Raw genomic sequence first — 20,362 nt, 5'->3', positions numbered from 1 at the left:
ATAAAAAAAAAGTAGATAATGTCAAAAACATTCCATGGTTTTTAGTATAAAGCCCAACATTTTACCCTACAAATAATAAAGCAAAATTTATTCATCACATACTCTTTTCTGAAACATTGTGCTGGCTGGCCAAACTCTATTTGGTCAACAGTGTTTTGGCAATAAAAAGAATGAGAGGCCACATGATGTAATGACAATTTTGGTGTCAGGAAGACTTGGATCTTGTTTCTAAGATATAATGGCTTTGCGGCTATGGACAACTCACTTAACAATACTCTAGGGAATTATCAGAGAATATAAATCACAGTCAAGTGGCATATGTTTATTGATGTGGGGAGCTTGCATATTAATGAAATCATAGATACAGGCCAGAAGAGAGAGAGGGGAGAGAAAAAGAGAAAGAGGAGAGAGAGAGAAAGAGAGAGAGAGAGGGAGAGAGAGAGAGAGAGGGAGGGAAGGAAAGAGAAAGAAGGAGGGAGAGAGGGAGAAGGAAGGAAGAAGAGAGGGAGAGAAGGAGAGAGGAAGGAATAGAGGGAGGGAGGGAAGGAAGGAAAAGAAAAGACAGAGAGAGACAAAGAGAGAGAGAGCAACAGAGACAGAGACAGGGAGACAGAGAAATACAGATACAGATAAGAGAGTATCAGTAGAAAGGAAGGAAGGAAGAAAGGAAGGAAGGAAGAATGGAAGGAAGGAAGGAGTAAAATGGCTCCAGCTGCAATTTCCTAGGAAGGAAGGAAGGAAGGAAAGAAAGAAAGAAGGAAGGAGTAAGATGGCTCCAGCTGCAATTTCCTGCCTTTTTCCACCTACAGAATAACTTCCTATTTTTCCAAATAATTACTTTATTTTTTTTTTTGACATAGTCTCCCACTTATAATCTCATTTTGATTTCATAACCCCATAACAGTTATTCTGAATCTGGCTGTACTTCTTCTCCTCTGGTGGTCAAAATACATGATGGCATTTAGTACATGCTGACAGTATCTAGTCATTTCCATTTTTAAAGAAATTCTAACAAGTACAAAGTTGTATGCCCAGTTTCCTGGAAGATATATTATTTATAACCACTGTTAAAAATGCTTTCCCTCCTCACCCTAACACAGCCTCACATTGCCTTTCTAACATTTTTTGGACGTTAGGCAGGATCAGAAATTTTAGGTTTCCCTTGTATATATTTAGGGATTGGACATAGGGAAAGGATGGGACCTGTGATTTTTCTGTTATGAAGATCTCCTGGGAAAGGAAGTTTCCTCTGAGGCTTGTGTATTCTCCTTTACTTTTATATAGCCCACCCCCCCCCAAAAAAAAAAAGTGAAGAAATATTTTTTTATTGGGAAAACCAAGTAGGATAAAAAAATAAATGGGTCCAAAATGTATTATTACTAAGCAATAGAAAGCAGGATTATTCAGCCTCTATTTTGGCTCTATCCTAAATATATTTTTTTAATCCATTAATTTGAGATAACCAAAATTGGAATAAACTGTTTTGAGAAGTTGTGATTTTCTTGTCACTGTGAATATTCAAACAAAACGGCCATTTCTCAGATCTGTTTTTATGAGTTAGAGACTTAGAGTAGATGACCTTTTCTAACTCCAAGATTTAATGATACTCTGGTTTTCTCCCTCTAGTACATTGGCAAGTAGAAAAAAGATAAAAAGTTGCATTCCGTATCCTGAAAAATAATGTGATAATAACAAATATGGGCATTATCATAAGAGATTGGTGGTTAGAACTTCTTGGAATTTTATTTTATTTTTAAGGAGAAAGAGAGTTGGAAATGATGGGGTTGAGCTACTTTGACTTTTTTAGGAACAATACCAATTGCAGTCCTAGGGATATAGATGTTTTCAAGTTCCATTTGTTATGATAAAGACTAAAGATTACAGTAACATATGAGGATCTAGTTTTCAAATGTTTGTTTATGATTCACTTATCCTGGTTCTGATGATTTTCTGCATTTTCTTTTTCATATTAGTTAGTATTGAGAAAGCCTCATTCAATGAACAACCTGATTTCAAGGAAGCATCATTAGTCTTTTTATAAGAATTAAATATAAGCAAGAACCATGAGTCCTCTGTTGTTCTATAGAAGAATCTTAAGTTTATTGTTCATAAAATAATATTACCTGAAACACATGGATTTTTTTGAAAACTAAATTGGCCCTCTCCAAATATCTAAAACTAGAAATAGACTATTTTCAGTGGAGATACAAGGTTTAATGTGTGATGACTTTTAAAAAGCACATATATCAGCCTTAATATCAAAGCATAGCTAATATTTTTGTATTGATCCAAGACAATCATTGTATTAATCTAATATAATTCCAAAGAACTTATGATGAAAAAATGATATCTACCTCCAGAGAGAAAATTGATGAATTCCAAATATAAATTGAAGTATACTTTTTTCCCACTTTGTTTTGATATTTTTTTTCAATATGGCTAATATGAAAATGTCTTGCATGATGTCACATGTATGATTGACATCACATTATTTGCCCTGTCAATAGATAGGGAAGATCTGGAGGGAGGGAAAGAATTTGGGAGTCAGTTAATGTTAAAAATAAGTATTTTTAAAAGAAAATTTTATAGCTAAGAAAAAAAATCAGATTTCTTCCATCAGAAATGTTAGTTTCCTTATTTTTATTAATAGTTTTGTATATTATACATCACACACAGAATATAGCTGCCTACATCTGTAACTTCTACTTGTATAATTTTAATTGAAATCTATTGAAAATTAGAGATAATATACTCATTTTATCAACCATTTCTTCTAATGGAAGTCTGTACATCAAATTGAACTTAATATGTAGTTTGGCCCCTTTCAACAATTTAGCAAGATTTAATGATCAATTCTTTTAAAATTCTAATGAAATGGAATAGTCAGACAATGAGGGAATGGCGATTAGTATAAAGCAGAAACCTCTTTTTAAATATTATTTTCTTTTTGGCATTCTATGATGTAATTTCATAGGTTTTTATTAAAGATGGTGTTAGGCTAGGTGAGTGAACATGTACAATAGCTACTTGAAATTAACTTTGAGAGGGAGGAAGAGAGGGAAGAAAAGAAAGAAAAAGAGAGACAAACACTGAGTTTAGAATATTAATATTCATCTTTTTGGTCCAATACAAGGACTGTAATTTAAAGTGGCAAAATAAATGAAAGGCTACAAAATGCCATAAAATAACAAAGGGATTTAGTTCTTATTATTTAATAACAGAATTCCTGTTTACATTATGCTATGATTGCTTAAAACAAAACAAAATTATGACAAGGAAAATGAAAACAAAGCTAGCTTTTGAGCCTTGCTATGAGGCTCATCCAACTAATTAATGTATTAATGTTATGTAATCAGTTAATAAATATATTTACTGATTCAACCAGACCAAAATGGAGAGGATCCAAAGATAATATCTCTTAATGAGAAAATGTTCTGTTATCAGGTGTTTTAAATTGAAGACTGTCAGCAGAAGTTCACTGAATGGTCTTATTTGGCATAAAAACTCCCAAGAAAAATGTCAGGAGAAAATTACCTCCCCCCCCAAAAAAAAAAATGAATCTTCCTGCCTCTTTCTAAAGTACACACAACTTTGTATTAGAAGTCTAATTTGAGGTGTGTAAAAATAGAAAATAAACAAGAAAAATGTATTCATTTATGTTGTGTTTTTCTCTCCTCTCCATCCATTAGATGCATTGTGTAAATTTGGGAACATGAGGGATATTTAGAGAAATAATCATATTTTCCAAGTCAAAGTAATTTGTTTTCAATACACATTAGACACTATTTGGACACCTCCTTTGTCAGGAGAACAAATTCTTAACCTCAGAACTAGTTCATCATCATAATAAAAAGGAACACAGACTCTTGGAATGTGTGACAATGGAATCCATTACATAGGGGCATTGTGCAATCTTCTCCCCTGAAGATTTTTAAAAGTAGGGTAAACAACCCATTTTCTGGAATGATTCTTGGGCGGGATTTCTGGGAAGACAAGTCAAGATCCAATGAACTTTGGAGCAAGATCTCTCCAGCCTATGATCCAAGGAAATCCAGTTTGTTATTTCCCCCCCTAAGAGTTTAGGACTGGTATTCTGATGTGTGTGTCAGTTTTGTGTGTTTGATTTTTTGCACTGATTTATCAGATAGGTGATATGGTGATACATAGTAGCAATATTTAGGTGTAAATGTTATACTCCTGGTAATCATGGCTCATTACATCGAGGTTTGGTACCAATGTTTTGTTTCAAATTAATGTGGGGACTTCAGTCACTGTTACATCTTCTGACATTGAGATGATAATAGGGTGCTCTACTTATTGATTGTTTTCTAATGGCAAATAGATTTTCCAAGACAAATCTTTAATTGTTTTTTTGCTGCCTTATTCCCTAACATAAAATTTAATTTTAAAGGGATGATTGGAGACCATACAAGCTCAGAAGACTGTACTTCATCTGGGTGTGCAGAGATATCCAATCCTTTCATTGGTTTGCAGATTTACTCTGTGTGCTGCATAACAAGGTAATTTGGTCAAGTAAGAATTGATGGGGTTTTTTTTGTTTTGTTTTTTATCCCAGGGCATAAATGCCAGCTCCTTTTGATACTGGTTTTTCATTTAAGCCTTTTAGTGGGCTGTTTAAAAGAATCAGTTGGATTGTTGTCAATAACAACCAATGTGCTATGAAGCATTATGAAAAAAAAAACACAAAGAAAATAGAGGTATGGGGGTGAAAGGGTAGGGAGAAGCAACTTGTTAGCTTTATCAGGGAAGAGCAGTTGTTAAATATATAACCTCAGTATAATATAGTGGATTGAGAAGCAGAGGATGTGGGATCTCACATTGGAGTTTAGCCATTCACTCCTGGTAAGACCTCTTTGCTTTTCAATTTCCTTATTTACAAAATGAAGACTAAATGACCTATAAGATCATATTCCAGTTCAAACTGATGATACTCCTCCTTCTCTGCCCTTCCCCCCATTATGCTCAAGGCAATATCTTAGAATAGGGAAAAGGGAACAGCTTTTCCATCTTTTTTCTAATTGCTAAATTTTGAGATTCTTCATTTTCATCATTCAGCACAAATGTATTAAGTTTCTGCTTTGTTCAAAGTCCTGTGCTATGAACCTACTGAATACTGAATGCTATCCCTGGTTCTTAGAAATATTCAAAGTTCAAACCAGACAAAGTTGTCCTTTAAACTTAATGTTTACTACAAAAAAAAAAGTGCAAACATGTGCAATTATAATGCATAACAAATAATACATGATGAGTGTGATAAAGGAATACAATTACAAATGTGTAGTGTGAGGTTCAAGTTGTTACTACCCTGGGGTAGCAAGCAAAACTTCTTGGAGGATGTGGCATTTAAATTAGACTTTAACTAAAGGTAGGAATTGAAAATTGCAGAATAATTTATACACCATTTTCTGAGTTGCAACTTAAATTTACTTCTTGGTAGTTCCCAATAGAATGAATAAACGCATAGAACCAGATTAGTTTTTAGACTTTGTTACTGATAATTAAGAATATATCAAATTTGTAACTTTTTAAACATGTCCATAGATTTCACATATGCTTCTCTCCTGGTTCAGAAGCTGATTTTCTCTCTCCTGACTATTGCATTTACCTCCTAATTGGTCTTATTTCCCAAGTTACTTTCCTTTTTCAATCTATTCTCTACATCTCAAAGTGATTTTCCTAAAATATAGATCTGATTGTTCTCAAATAAACTTCACTGTTTCCCTATAACTTCTAGGATCAAATACAAAATCTTCTTTGGCATTTAAAAATCATCCTAACTTCAACTTATTTTCTAGAATTCTACATTTCTCTACTTCTATTTTACTAGCAAACCAAACTGCTTTTCTTGCTGTTTCTCATACATGCCTTGCTGTCTCCTATATCTGGGTCTACACACAAATTGTATACTATGTCTGAAATGTACTCTTTCCTTACCTCTGTCTCTTAGAAAACACACTCGCTCTCAAGACCCTGCTCAAGTGCAATATCCATCATGAGATCTTTCTTGATGCTCCCATAAGGTGATACCTCCTTAATCACCTGCCTCATATATATTTCACACACACAGACATACACAGACACATTGTGTGTGTGTGTGTGTGTGTGTGTGTGTTTATTTTTGCCTTCACATTCCCAGTATGTACCCTGGTTCTTGGCATGTAGTTGGTATCTAATAAATGCTTGTTGATTGACTGAGTTCTTGTATATACTTTTTCATTATTTATTCTATCTTTAACCCTTTGCAATCTGACTATTTTTGCCCACCACTCTTAATGAAATATCTTCCTTAAAAGTCTACAATATTCTTTTACAACTTATTTTAATGCTTATTTTTCAAGTCTAGAAGCAGATAGGTTATGCAGTGAATATAGTACAGGATCTAGAATCAATAGACTATATATATAAAGATAATGTCAATAAGACATTGCAAACCATCTAGATTAGTGAAATGACTTCCTCTTAATGGAAAGCTATCCATCTCCATGCTCTTTGCCATCCATCTTATCCTTTACTATTGTCTGACTCATTTTCCTTATAAATCAGTATAATCATATCTCTCCATTGTTATCTGTCAGTCAAATTTTTATTTAGTATTTATAGTGTCTCAAAAAATATACCAAGCACTAGAGATATAAAAAAAAAGTTAAAAAAAAGCATAATCTCTTCCTTCAAGGAGCTCACATTTTAATGAATGACATAAATGAAATATATACAAAGAAGGTAATCTCAGAAAGATCTAGCAATCCCCTCAATCCTCTGTGATTTCCTAATTTTATCTTTGCTTACCTTGTTCCCTATCCCTGGAATGCTCTTTCTCATCCTTCTCTCCCATACTTTAATACTCTACTCAAATGATCTCAATTCTGTTATCTATACTTATTTCATTCTTTGAAATCTGATCCTTTCTCTGACATCACATGAAATTTTTATATCTTTCTATTTTATGCTTACAAATTACATGACCCATAAGGACCTTGAGTATATCTTCTCTAAACTTCATATATTCCTCGGTACCTAGAACAATATTTTGTATAGAACTGGATATGTGATGTGTAAGTCGCAAGTACTGGTAAAATTCAGAATCACAGAAACATAGAATTTGGTAGGAAATAATGTGTATAGGAAAAAATAAAACAATGTGCTGGTATCCTCCCAGCTTTGGCAGGAGAACCGACCTGACTACGTGAACATCCAGCTGTACCTCAGTCAAACAGATGGAATACAGGTATGTGATTAAGGTTGTCTGAAACTACAGGAGGCTTATCATACCTCATGGGGGAGATTGGGCATAGCAGAAGCCCTCAGTAATTTAAACAGGAAGACATCATGCAAAAAGCTGTCTCTGAAGGCATTTTTAAAAGACAATCTGTCCCAAGAATCTTGTCTTCAGAATCCTGTGCCTAAACTCCATGGATTATCCTTAAAGCCATCAATGCCTTCCATGGTCTAAATGCAGTTTCTACTAGTAGGTATGCTTTCATGAAGTTTCTCTGTACTGGATTGGGGATGGAGGTAGTAGCAGTGGAGAGGGAAAATGAATGTACATTTGACCTAATTTCCTTACAGGAAAATTTAGTACTGTAGAATGACTCAGACATGTCTAACTAGGCATTAATAATAGCAATAATAATGATAACTGCAACAATTCACCTTCATATAGTGCTTTATAGTTAACTTAATTCACTAGTTATTTTTTGACTTCAGTATTTTTTCTCTTTCATTGCTATATTATCCTACACACTAGATATGACTAGTTGCCATTCTACCACAATTAAAATCCTGATTTATGCATCAACTCCCAGTCTAGTATCCTGCCTGCTAGCATTAGATCCCTTTCCACTCCAACTCCCTTATTCGATTCCATTTTTGGAGTGAGTTGTTTGTATCATTTAGTCAACATTTAGTCTAATTTAGTCAACAATTAGATAATTAGACCATTGAATATGTAGGCATTGTACCAAGGCGTTCTATATTAAACTTATGGTAACTGTGAAATATAGTTCTAACTTTGTAGTGCTCATTTGTAGTATTTCACTTGTATGATGAGTTAGCTATAATAGTAGTCTTTATATTGTAACAGCAACCATATAATATCTATGCTGAGAATGCGTAATTACATCACATTCTTTGTCACATATTGTCACATGGTTATTTTAAAAAATTGTGGCAACAAACAAGTCAAAGAGTAATCAGCATTTTATAAGAAATACAGGCAAGACAATTACAGAAATTAAAAGGGAAAAAGGGAAATGGATAATGTCTAAAAGTAATTATTAATTCTTTGCCACTTAATTCTTAAATGTTCTTCATTCCAGTGTTTTGGTAGAGAGCCATGGTGTTTGTAGGAATAATGTCAGAGCAATGGGTTATCTTGAAAATCTGTTAAGTCATGCAGAATGGAACATTTTATTTTTGGCAGAAAATAATTGGTGAAAAGTATCAGGCACTGAATTCTAGACTTTTTATTGGAAGACCTCAATGGAAACTTCTCTTTGATGAAATAGCCAAATGTAACAGAGGGTAAGTACTAAGCCTATAGAATTTTGAAATGTGGTTAGTGATTAATAACATCGTTTGTTTTACTTGCTTTTCCAAGGTACCATAGTAGTTGATGTAAATGGTAAAATGTTTTAGGATGCATGATTAGATTATTTTTAGATGAACTTTAGATGGGACCTAAGTGGTAGAGGTAGTAGAACATTAAATCTAGAGTTTGGAATTCTTGATTGGGATTCTGACTTTGGACTCTATCTACCTGTGCGACTTAATCTTTATCTACTTCAGTTTCCTCATCTGTGAAATGGAGACAATAATAGCACCTATTTCCCAGGATTGTTGTGATGATAATATCAGATAATATGTACAGAGTGCTTTGCAAAATTTAAAGCTTTATGTAAATATTATTAGTACGAATGAATGACTGTGAAAATCTGCACATAAAGTGATGCAGTTATCCACCTCAGTGGAAGACTGAACCAAATAAACAAAAATAATATAATCCCTTTATATCTCATCATGTCAAGGGGATGATTGTGGATTCTATAAACTCATACTAGTAGAGATCCTAGATTATTGTAAAAGCCTTCTAACTGGTTTCCTCTTACTCCAGTCTTTTCCTCTCCAGATAATAGTTTCCTATTATCTATAGCTACCAAGCATTCATGTAAACTCAACTCAGGTCCTACCTCATCCATGAAGCCTTTCCTGATAATTCCCCATGTCCCTTCTTTTAATTGAAAATATTCTCTAAAAAAAATAAAAATAAAATAAAATAAAAAATGCTCAATCTATTTTAAAATTTTTGTTAGAATATTTTGCCTGAGTCTCTCCTTTGCTTCTTTCACACTCTACCTTGAGTCTTATACATGCATATTACATCTCTCCTCTCACCTCAAGTATGTTATAAGGCTCTTAATGTTAGATAAAGTGATGGTTTTCATCTTTGTATCTTAGTACCTAGCACAGTGCTTTGTGTGTTGTAGGTGCTTAATAATGTTTGCTAAATTGAAATGAACTGAATCTAAGCTAATCCTCTCATATAACAGATGAATAGATTCTACTCAGGTGTAGAATCAAGGGAGGTACCCAAAGTTACACAGCTTTTTACTGCTGATTTTTAAGTGCTCATCTTTATTTCACTGCTCAGATTAAGGTTACTTCATTGAGGCTTTTTCAGGAATATCTCCTCTTTTCTCTCATCTCCTGAATGCCTCCCCATTAGAAAATGTGTACACATACATATAATTTGTCTATGTCGATCTATATTTATCTATATATTCCCCAACTCTGTGTGTGTGTGTGTGTGTGTGTGTGTGTAGTTTTCCTCTGCTTGCTTCTAGGAGCTGTCTGCTTTTTCATTCCTAGTGCTTATTGCTTCTCAGATTTCAACATACGTTGATGTTTCAGCTTTCCTGAGCTCTGAGCTCACTTAGCTACCAGCCACCAACTTCCATAAAGATTCTATTACCGTGGCTTCCTTTATTTAAGGTAATTGATTATTCCTTTACCTCCCTGACTCCCTATGTCAAGATGTCCCAATCTAGTACTCTCTGTGAATATCAATGATTTCTTTTCTTTTCCTACTCATAATTTTCATTTTCCTACCCAGATGAAATTCTTTGTTTCATTCTGTTTACTGTTCATTTGAGCCAACAATTCCTCTTGGTCAGTGCCTTAGTGAACACATTTTTCCCTCACTTTCCCCTTCCCCCTCCCTTCTCTGTTTTCTCCTCTCCTTCCTTCCCCTGCCCTCCTCTTTCCTGCCTTCTCTCCCCTTTCCTCTCCTTTTCTCTTCCTCTTCTCCTTTTCTCCCTTCTCCTCTCTTCTCCTCCTCTTCCCTCTTTTTCTTTCCCCTCCCCTCTTTCTCTCCTTCCCTCCCCTCTCCTCTTGTCCTGTCCTTTCTTTTCTCCTCTTCTCCCCTCTCTTTCTTTCCCCTCTCCTTCTCCCATCTTTCTCTTCTCCCTTACTCTCTCCTCTTCTCTTTCCTCCTTCCCTCTCCTGCCCTGATCTGTCCTCTTTTCTCTTCTTTTTCTCATAAAGGAACATTTTCATGAAGAAAACATAGAAATATATATCTGTTTTTAGTAAAACATAGATCTTATCTTTTCATATGGTGTCTCAAGTCCAGTTATGTCACTGAGTTGGATGAAAGTGATCACATCTTCCCCAAATATTATTCCTGTATCCTGAAAAAAATTCTGACCCCAAATTCAGACCAAAAAAGGAAGTTACTTAAAAGCTAACTTGTACAAATACTTGAATGTCTTAAAAATGTCATGTCTGTGATATGATAGTTTCATAAAATATCCTTATCAAAATAGCAATGATGGAAAATTCATGCTGGCTAACTAGATTTAATTACATACTCTCACCCCTCTCTATGTATCCTCCCCAATTTTTTTTTTTTACTAGTCTTCTAATATTTCACAAGCTGTCTGAATTTTGTCATTGTCAATATTTGTGAGCACATTGCTGGACTTTATTAGGTGCATTAGACTGGATCAGATCATTTCACTGTACCTAAATATCCCTTGGTTAAAGATCATGTATTTGCCTTTGAGTCACTATCAGAGGAGATGCTTCCTTATTTAGCAGGGGAAGGCAAGGGAACAAGAATTTATTAAACACTTACTATGAGCCAAACATTGCACTAAACTTGACAAATATTCTTTCATTCTGTCTTCCTAACATCACTGGGTAATTGTTGCTATAATTTTTTTTTTCATTTTCCATTTTAGAAAACTGAGGTAGATAGACTGTTAAATGATTAGCCCATAATCACACAGCTGGTAAATATCTGAGTCTGATTTGAATCCAGGTCTTCTTGACTATAATACTCTGTCCAGTGCTACCCACCTACCTCTATGGCAATATGCATTAGTTGATTTATATAGCAATTTAATGTTTGAGAAGCTCTCTACATATAGTAGTTCATTGAACATCATCAGACCTTTTCAAGTAAGTACTGTTATCCTCATTTTGTAAATGAGGAAACTAAAGCTCACATAATATAAGTGACTCATTCATATCTACTTACTTAATGCTAATACTGTTTTGATTATAGCATGATCATTACCTAGGATAGACTAGCTGACTTTTTCTTCTAATAAATATGATCGTAGAATCATGGATTTGCATCCTGAAGGGACCCAAGAAGCCATGTAATACAGCTCCCTCATTTTATAACTGAAGCCCAGAGAGGTTAAATTATGTACAAAGGCTATAGAAGTAGTAAGAGAAATAGGATCTGGATTCAGGACCTCTGATTCCAAGGCTATCATACATTTCTTTAAATGAAAAAAAAAAACAAAAAACAAAACCCGATGAACACATTATGGCTATATAATTACTATATTGGCTATATAATTACAAGATTGCTACCTTGAAAGTCACAAGTTCTACATTCTAGTTCTATTTCCTCCACTTAGCACTCTATCTGAAAAGTCACTTAATTATGTTAGATCTATTTTGTCATTTTGAACATTAGCAGGTTGGACTAGATATGTTTCAAGGTTATTTTCAGTTCTAACAGGATGGAAGTTTATGTACAACCAAGATATTTCAGTTGAAGCAAGGATATGAAGGTCCCGTACTATCTAGAATGAGTTGATACATGTCTCAAACTTTTATTTAATTGTATTTTTTTTTCAGATGTTCTCTTAGTAAATACTGGAGTTCTGCCAGCTTAATTTACAGCTATCTTGGAAATTACATTAAAACTTCCTATACCTTGTTTCTCAATTGGTTTTCAGCAGCAGAATTTTGGTGTGAATTTCATTCTGAGGCTATTCATACTTGTAGTTATTACCATAAGTGTGTGGATATTGTTGATACAACAGAAGAGAGAGAAAAATCTTTTTTATTATTATTATTCTTAACTATCCACTGCTTCTGTCTAAAATTCATTGAGGAATACCAGGATAAGTTTTCTGTGAATAATTTCTTTTCTTTAAATCTACTCAGAGAAAACTAGAAATTGGAGGGTGGTACAGACCTCCCTCTTTCAATTTGATATATGTCTATCAAACAGTATATACCATTGCTTTTTCCTTCCATCTCTGTGGGAAAGAGGCTATCTAAATACTCATTTTAACATTTCCGGTTTAACATGATATGAACTTTACTTCTTTTGCCGATGAAACTTGCTTTTTTGCTTTTTATAAATTAAGTTTAAAAATAGGAAAATTAATTTTTAAATGATTAAATTTCAAAGGCATGGAGAATATAAAGACACAAATACAACATTTCATGGTGTTTGAGGGTCCTGTATTCTAATGCTGCATATGGTATGAAAACAGATGTAGAAATATAATAAAATAGAATAAAGAAGAATGGAGTGTTAATTATGAGGGACTTGAAAATAGCACCTGAGCTGAGCCTTGGATAGAGATTTCTTATCTCTGTAATTTCATAAATTTAGAAGTTATTTCTAGAGATCACAACAGAATATACCCATCTAGCCTACACAAGCCTCATCCATGTACTTCCCAAAGTTTGATCACCAGTAGCCAATTTGAACTTTGTAGATGCTTACAAACTATATGTTTCATAGACTGTTCTGCTTCCTTTCTTATCATTCTATCTTCACTTCATAGATGGAAGTTTGTTCCCTAAGACTGGGTTTTTTTTTTTCTTTGTTTGATGATTTGTCATGAAAAAAAATCATTATCAAGAGCTCAATCTCCTGGTATATCTTTCTTTATAATTAGCTAAGTTAGTTCTCAAAAAAATAGAGTCAGCCTATTCCAAAAGCTAAAATTCAAGCCATTCCAGCATGATGGGACTTGTTAGAGCTTTTGTTCCATTGCCTTAGCATTCAGAATGCAAGAATCACTTCTATGCCACAATGAGACATCTTAATAGAACTTTTAGAGAACATTCTCCAAAGGTGATTTTATAAACATATTCAAAATATATTAAATAGAGAGAGAGACATGATTTCATTATAAATCTCTTGTGCAAGATAGCAACTAATCACATATAACCCAAAGAAGTTATTCCTGTAGCCAGAAAACAATTCAGACTCAGAAGTCAGACAGTGGATCCTAAGTATATAAGAAGTTAGTTAAAAACTAACTTGTGCAAATACTTGAAAATACTTTTGGGAAAAAGTAATGTTTGCAATATGGCTCCATAAAGGGAGAGGAGAAAAAGGTATTCATGACATGAAAGCATATTATGTTTAAAAAAAAAAAAAAAAAAAGTAATGATGGAAAGTTAATGCCAACCAACCAGACTTAATTATCTAAAGTTTGGCTCCACTCTAGACATCCCCAAAAGAAAATATAATTCCTTCTTAGATACTCCTCTAAGAATTCTCAGGCTCCCTGCTTTTATTGTTGCCAATACTTCATCTAATTACTCACTTTATCAACAAGTAATAATTATCTACTTTGTGCCAACCACTCTACTAGATACTGGGGCACAAAAATAAAAATAAAACATTCCCTGACTTTAAGAAATTATTGTGTGTACTCCCTTCAACAATGTGTCCCATGCATATCTTCCCAAGCAAGGGGAGCAAGTCTTTGCATAATTTCCATTTGGCTTCTGTAAGTGTGGGAGCAGAAATTAGGTGAGATAAGACTTCCATCTTAAACTATCTGGACAATCCTAGTTAGTTATAGTATGAACCATCTTGTTGCCTTTAGAACCAACTTCTGATGAGGGTATTTTCATTCCAAGCAGATATAGATTCCTGGCATTTCTCCTTTCTTGCAGTTGCTTAATTAAGAAATCAAAGTTCCCCAAAGAATAGAAAATCATTTATAGTTAATTCATCTGAAATCACTGAATTGTTTTTGCTTTTTTTATTGACTCATTTTGTTGGGTTTTTTAGTTCTTCTTGTTGTTTTAATTAAGAAAGGCGAGGGGGGGGGTGGGAGAAGGGAGGGAGGGCAGGCGATTAATAACACTTGACCAATAACTAAACCAGACTGTATTTTTGAACTGCCTCAAAGGAGCTGATGTGCACCATCTGCTGCTGACATTTTGTATTACACCATTATTGTCTACTCTCCTGGAAGCATTCTTTAAAAGTTCATTGATTTAGAGCTAGAAGGGATCTTAGAGATCATAAAGTCCAATGAAGAAGCTAAGATGTAGAGAAATTAAGTAATTTAGTCAGGACACACAGTAAGTATAGGATCTAGAATTTAAACTTACATCTTCCTGTCTAATTCTAGCAATCTATCCTTAATAACAATTAAAATGTAGTATTTATCCTAGATTTTCTTTTTTTCCTTTTTTTTAAATAGCCTTTTATTTACAGGTTATATGTATGGGTAACTTTACAGCATTAACAATTGCCAAATTTCTTGTTCCAATTTTTCATCTCTTACCCTCCACCCTCTCCCCCAGATGGCAGGATGACCAGTAGATGTTAAATATATTAAAATATAAATTAGATACACAATAAGTATACATGACCAAACCGTTATTTTGCTGTACAAAAAGAATCAGACTCTGAAATATTGTACAATTAGCTTGTGAAGGAAATCAAAAATGCATATCCTAGATTTTCAAACAAAATATTTGAAGAAAGGTCAGTACAATTTTTTGATGCATCGATCACTTTTGGAGAAAAAATATCACATAAATTGAAAGAAATAGAAAGAAAAGTGTGGAATAGAAAGAAATTTGAACAAGCATACTTAATATAATTTATATTCATGTTAAAAATTCCAAAATCATATTCAGATTTCAAAATGAGGATTAACAAATAGGAAAAAAACCAGTAAGTGTTGACAATCTAGTCATAAAAGATTAAGACTTACTCAAATTAAAAAAAAAGAATGAGTATACTTTTGCTTCTCATTTTCCCATATTTTTCTAGCTTTTGTACTAGAGAGAGATTATATTCATTTAGTCAATATGTAAGCAAATATTCACTACACATGTAGTTCATAAAGAGATAGAATATGGTATATATACTAAAATAAGTAAAAATCAGTTCCTGTTGTCAAGGATGATCTTTTTTTGTAGTGTATTTTATGTATTTTTCAGAGGGCTGCCTTTTGCCTCTCATAAAAGTTTTTTTTGGGGGTATTTATCACCCCTCCCTCTTTTCTTAGTATTTTCCTATTTTATTCTGTCTGCCTTTAACTTCTGAGATAGAGCATCCAAAAGAAGAAGAGATGAGAAAAAATAAATGAAAGGTATCATACTTTAGCTGGATGTCTACATGAGAACATCTTGCACAGTCAATAAAATGTGGACAGATTTCCTGCAGTTCCTCTAGGACTATACTCGTTGGCTTCTTAATGGCTTGATACATTTAGATCTATCCAAGAAAACAGCAACACAAAACAAAATAGATTTATATTGTACATAATACCTAAAAACATGGCTTCTACAATAATCCTAGGAAGTAGGCCACATAAATTTTACTATCTTGATTTTACAAATGAAGAAAATGAACTTTTGATTAGTAAAGTACTGATATACACTCTGCTAATATTTTATCTTCAAACCCAGTTCCTTTGATTCTTCCTTTATATTCCCTATTTTGAATATCTTAATTAAAATCCTCTTAACTGACTAGTTCCCACACCTTTAATTTAAGGCATGTATTTTTAAGAAGGTAACAGTCTAGTAGTATGCATTGTGGCGCATCAGTTGAGTTGACAGTGATCTATAGAATTTACTTTGATGTAAAGGTATCCTAGAATATCAATTTCCTCATTTGTAAAATGAGAATTAAAATCGCATCTGCTTCCCAGATTGTTTTGAGGCTTAAATAACTTACTCTGTGGAAAGCATTTTGTAAACCTAAGTGCTGCATAAATTTTGAGGTTGAATACATTTAGCTAGAAGAGACCTTTGAAGTCATCTGGTCCAAACTTCTCATTTTTTAAAGTGAGAATCTAAAGCCAACTGAATTAAGAGACTTGCTCAAAGTTCAACAAATAATTATTGTTAGGGCCAGGACTTGAATACAGGCTCCAAACTCAGGATTCTTTCTCTCCCTACCCCCCACTTATATAGGTGGAATGCAAGTAATTATTGCAATTGCTATCATTGCTGTTATTTCATTCAAGGAACATTTATCATATTCCTTTTGAATATAGAGCAGTAAGTTGGATCTTAGTGTAGAGAGAAAGCTTAGCTAAAGCATAGTCTCACCCTTCTTAATTTTAAAATCCTATTGGAGGATGGGGTGGAATAAGATAATATAGCTACAACATGGAACATCTCCTATTAGGTACATTAGAATATTTCAGCTAAATTCAGGAGTCGAGGAGAGGGTTTATTTAGTTTGTTTAGACAATGCTTTGAGAACAAATGTGAATTAGTGAATAATAGGAAAACTTGATGAATTTCACATATATGTGAAATGATTGATTTCATATACCCATTGAAAATTTTTTATTTTGAATCTGAATAGAAATTAGTAGTTTTAAAGTAACCTCTTGATATGGAAAAGTTCTTTCTTCATTTTCTTTTTTCATATAAATATGAGAAATCATTGAGACAGTAATGAGGTGGTTCATTTTAGAAGAGAAAGTATGGAGAAAATCCCCTGGATTGGGAATTAGCTGTCCCGGATTGATGCTGGTTAAACATTATGGAAAAGTCTTATAAAACTCATTTTCTGATTTTATTAACTAGAATCGAATATATGCTGATAGTGACAGAATGATGAGGTAAATATGTCTAATATATTACATGCAACTATCAGGGAAACTTTTACTAACCATTTTGATATATATAATTCATGTAATATATTTACCTTCGTGTATTGAATTAATTGTCTCTGTGGTTTTCTATTTCCTACTTCTTCCTAATTCTTACCAGGAAAACAGTTGGTGTTTTCTGCTGTGGGCCCAGTTCAATTTCCAAGACTCTTCATCAACTAAGTAACCAGAACAATGCTTATGGGACAAGATTTGAATACAATAAGGAATCGTTCAGCTGAAAGCACTTGGGGACATACAGGGACAAGGATGGACACTTCAAAAGGATCTAGTGCAATTTTTGAGACTTTTAAAGTCAGCCATAGTCAACAGATAACAAGTGCCCAAGAATAATGAGGTTTTCTTATTTATGATTATTTAAAATGGAAATGTAGGGGAGATGGCAAGATGATAGTCCATCCATATTATAGGTTTAATCTGGGAACCCAAGAGGATCAGCAAAATGTGGACTACCATGATTTGGTGTTCAATGCTTACATTAAAAAGAAAGCCAGTAGATGCACATTGTTGATTTTATGGCTAATTGAAGAGCTTCCCACTGCATGGCTGAACTTTCTCTGTATGAGGCTGATTGCCTCTGTTATCCTTCAGTTATTTTTGGTTGAACAGGTTCTACATTGATCAAAATTAAAAATGCATATATCAAGTCTCATACTACCTTCTTTGCTTTTCATACAAAAAATAGCTTTAATTTGAAAAAATCCATGCAAATGTATTATACTTTACACACAGTAACTTAGGACTCTATTGATACGGGTATTCCATCAACATCTTTACTACTGATGCTGATACCTCCACTTAATGCCTACAATTTCTAGACTCTGGGATGAAAGTTTGTGTGAGTATGGATATGGGAATATATATTTTTATGTTTTAATGTTAAACTTTCCTTCAATTCAAAGATTTATATTGTTCCCTGATAGAGGCTAAACCAAATGCCTAATCTTCATAGGCCTATCCTTAATTTTTTTGGTCTTTGAAGAAAAGCAAATAAATACTAGCGTGAGAATCAGAGAATCTTTAACCATCAATTAGCTATATGGTCGTTTCAAAATCATTTGACTTCTTTGGACCTGTTTCTTCATTTGTAAATTAAGGAAGGGAATTGGTATGGATGGCATCAGCAATTCACTCTTAAAATTTCATGAATTTATACTTTAAAAAAAAAAAATTGGGAGGGATAGGGTGCTGTGTCTAATCTACACAGTCATAGGTGACTGTCACTCCCTTCCTCTAAGCCTTTCTGTTCTTTGCAGTTTCTTATGGTAGAACTCTTAAAAATTTACTTACTAATATTCACTTGGAGAATAAAAGAGTTCACTTCTGTTTTTAGCCTCCACAGAAATAAGATAATCCTGGTCATTCCTTGGCTGGGGAGCTCTCTGAGATCACTGAAAGTACAGTCACTTTACACAAGCAGGAAGTACCTATTATATCACTAACTATACCACTAACATTTTGGGATTTAACTACGGCATAAAGAATCAAATATTACAGGTTAACAGAGCTAATAAGTCCAATATTAAAGGTGTTATCTTTCCAGCATCTAATATTTTGTGTCTCAGCAGTGATAAATATTCTCAAAAATATTCTCAATTTTTTCCTCCTACTACTGTTTTTTTTTTTTTTTAAACTATTACTGAGACTCCAGTTAAGGGACCATGGAATTCTTAGCTCAGAAAGGGATAGGTTTGTTTCACTGCAAAATCAAATCTGTGCTATTTAAATGTGTGTATAGCTTTCAAATACTCACAAATCTGGTGCAATGGTATAATCAGGAGGGCTTGGCATGCATGTTCCATGACATAATTCGATGTCATTCAATAAACATTTTTGAAATATGCTGAAGATACAAAGATTAAAAATCAAGTAGTCAATTAACCAGCATTTATTACATATTTGCTAGGCACTAGAAATACAAAGAAAGGAAAAAATTAAAAAGTCCCTGCCCTCAATGAATTCTCATCCTGATGGGAAGATTAATATGCAAAAAACCCTGTACATATAAGACAGATATATCTTTGTATGTATAGATCCGTATACCCACATAATATATTTATATATACATATACACATACATACTTCTAATACCTTCCCTTTAATATATGCAAACTATGTATATATAAGATGTATCTATATGTATATTTATGTATATGTATGTATGTATGTATTAGTATGGTACTAGAAGGGGGCGGGGGATTTAGGGTGGTTTGAACAGAGATGTTGTTGTTTCTAGTCTACTATGGAGTGAATAGAAGGATTTGACAATATTCAAATAAAAACTCCCTGAACAATATTATGGATACAAAGGAGAAGTTTGAAGTGCCATGAGAATTTTGAAGAAGGGTAGATTATTTTCAACAACAAGATTAGAGAAGAGAAAGGAAGCTATTAATTATGGGGGAGATCCTGCAATCTGTAGTCACTATCAACCAGACTCAGATTCACCAATAATGATTTCATAAAAGCTTGCTCTAAAATTATTTAGAGCTCACTGATTGAATGGTTGCAATTTAGATGACTTAGAAAAGCCATTATTTTTATTACTTAATATACTCAGTTTTACTTAACACATATTTATTAAACTCTTCCTATGTGTCAAGCATTGTACTAGGCCTACAGATAAAACAAAAATTAGTACCCTCAAGGAGCATTCATTATATCAGGTACAACGACATGTACATAAAAATTAATATAAATTTATGTAAAATAAATACATTTTTCCCTGTTGGGAGTATTAACAACTGGGGAGGGAGGGAAAAAGATCATGTTAGAAAAGATGTCTTACTTAAGATAGTAATTGATTGTAAAATTATTTTGCCCAATGATGCACTATGCCTATTTGCAATATTATTATGAGTTGAGACATATATTGGGATGGTACAATAGTAGCTTTAATCTTTTTGCATTTCTTGGACCCTTATAGCAGTCTTATGAAACCAATGGACTCCTTGGAGTGATGTCTTTAAATGCACAAAATAAAACATGTAGGATTATAAAGAAAACCAAGAATATTGAAATACAGTTATCAAAATCTTTCTTAAAAATATAGAATATTGGTTAAGAACTTTTCCTACAGAAGAGAGAAGGTAATCCTTAGGATCAAGAACTGAGTTTCAGCACTACCTCAGACATGCTGATTGCAT

General features: G+C 33.4%; 1 protein-coding gene across 3 annotated transcripts in view; it reads left to right on the top strand.

The window, feature by feature from the left end:
- NOX4 (NADPH oxidase 4) overlaps positions 1-19,080 on the top strand; it is a 232,949-nt gene extending 213,869 nt beyond the window's left edge. For 2 of the 3 annotated variants that reach the window (XM_003764641.2, XM_031961906.1), the window contains 4 exons: positions 4,412-4,520; positions 7,178-7,246; positions 8,441-8,541; positions 17,317-19,080. In XM_003764641.2, the coding sequence (XP_003764689.1) occupies positions 4,412-4,520; positions 7,178-7,246; positions 8,441-8,541; positions 17,317-17,437 (400 nt within the window). In that variant the 3' untranslated portion in view covers positions 17,438-19,080. The other variant, XM_031961907.1, reaches the window with a different exon arrangement.
- Positions 19,081-20,362: the final 1,282 nt, after the last annotated feature.

The sequence above is a fragment of the Sarcophilus harrisii genome, chromosome 3 (genome assembly GCF_902635505.1).
Source record: "Sarcophilus harrisii chromosome 3, mSarHar1.11, whole genome shotgun sequence".
NCBI classification, from domain to species: domain Eukaryota; kingdom Metazoa; phylum Chordata; class Mammalia; order Dasyuromorphia; family Dasyuridae; genus Sarcophilus; species Sarcophilus harrisii.
Note: the sequence above shows the minus strand (reverse complement) of the source record. Positions and strands in the feature narration are given on the sequence as shown.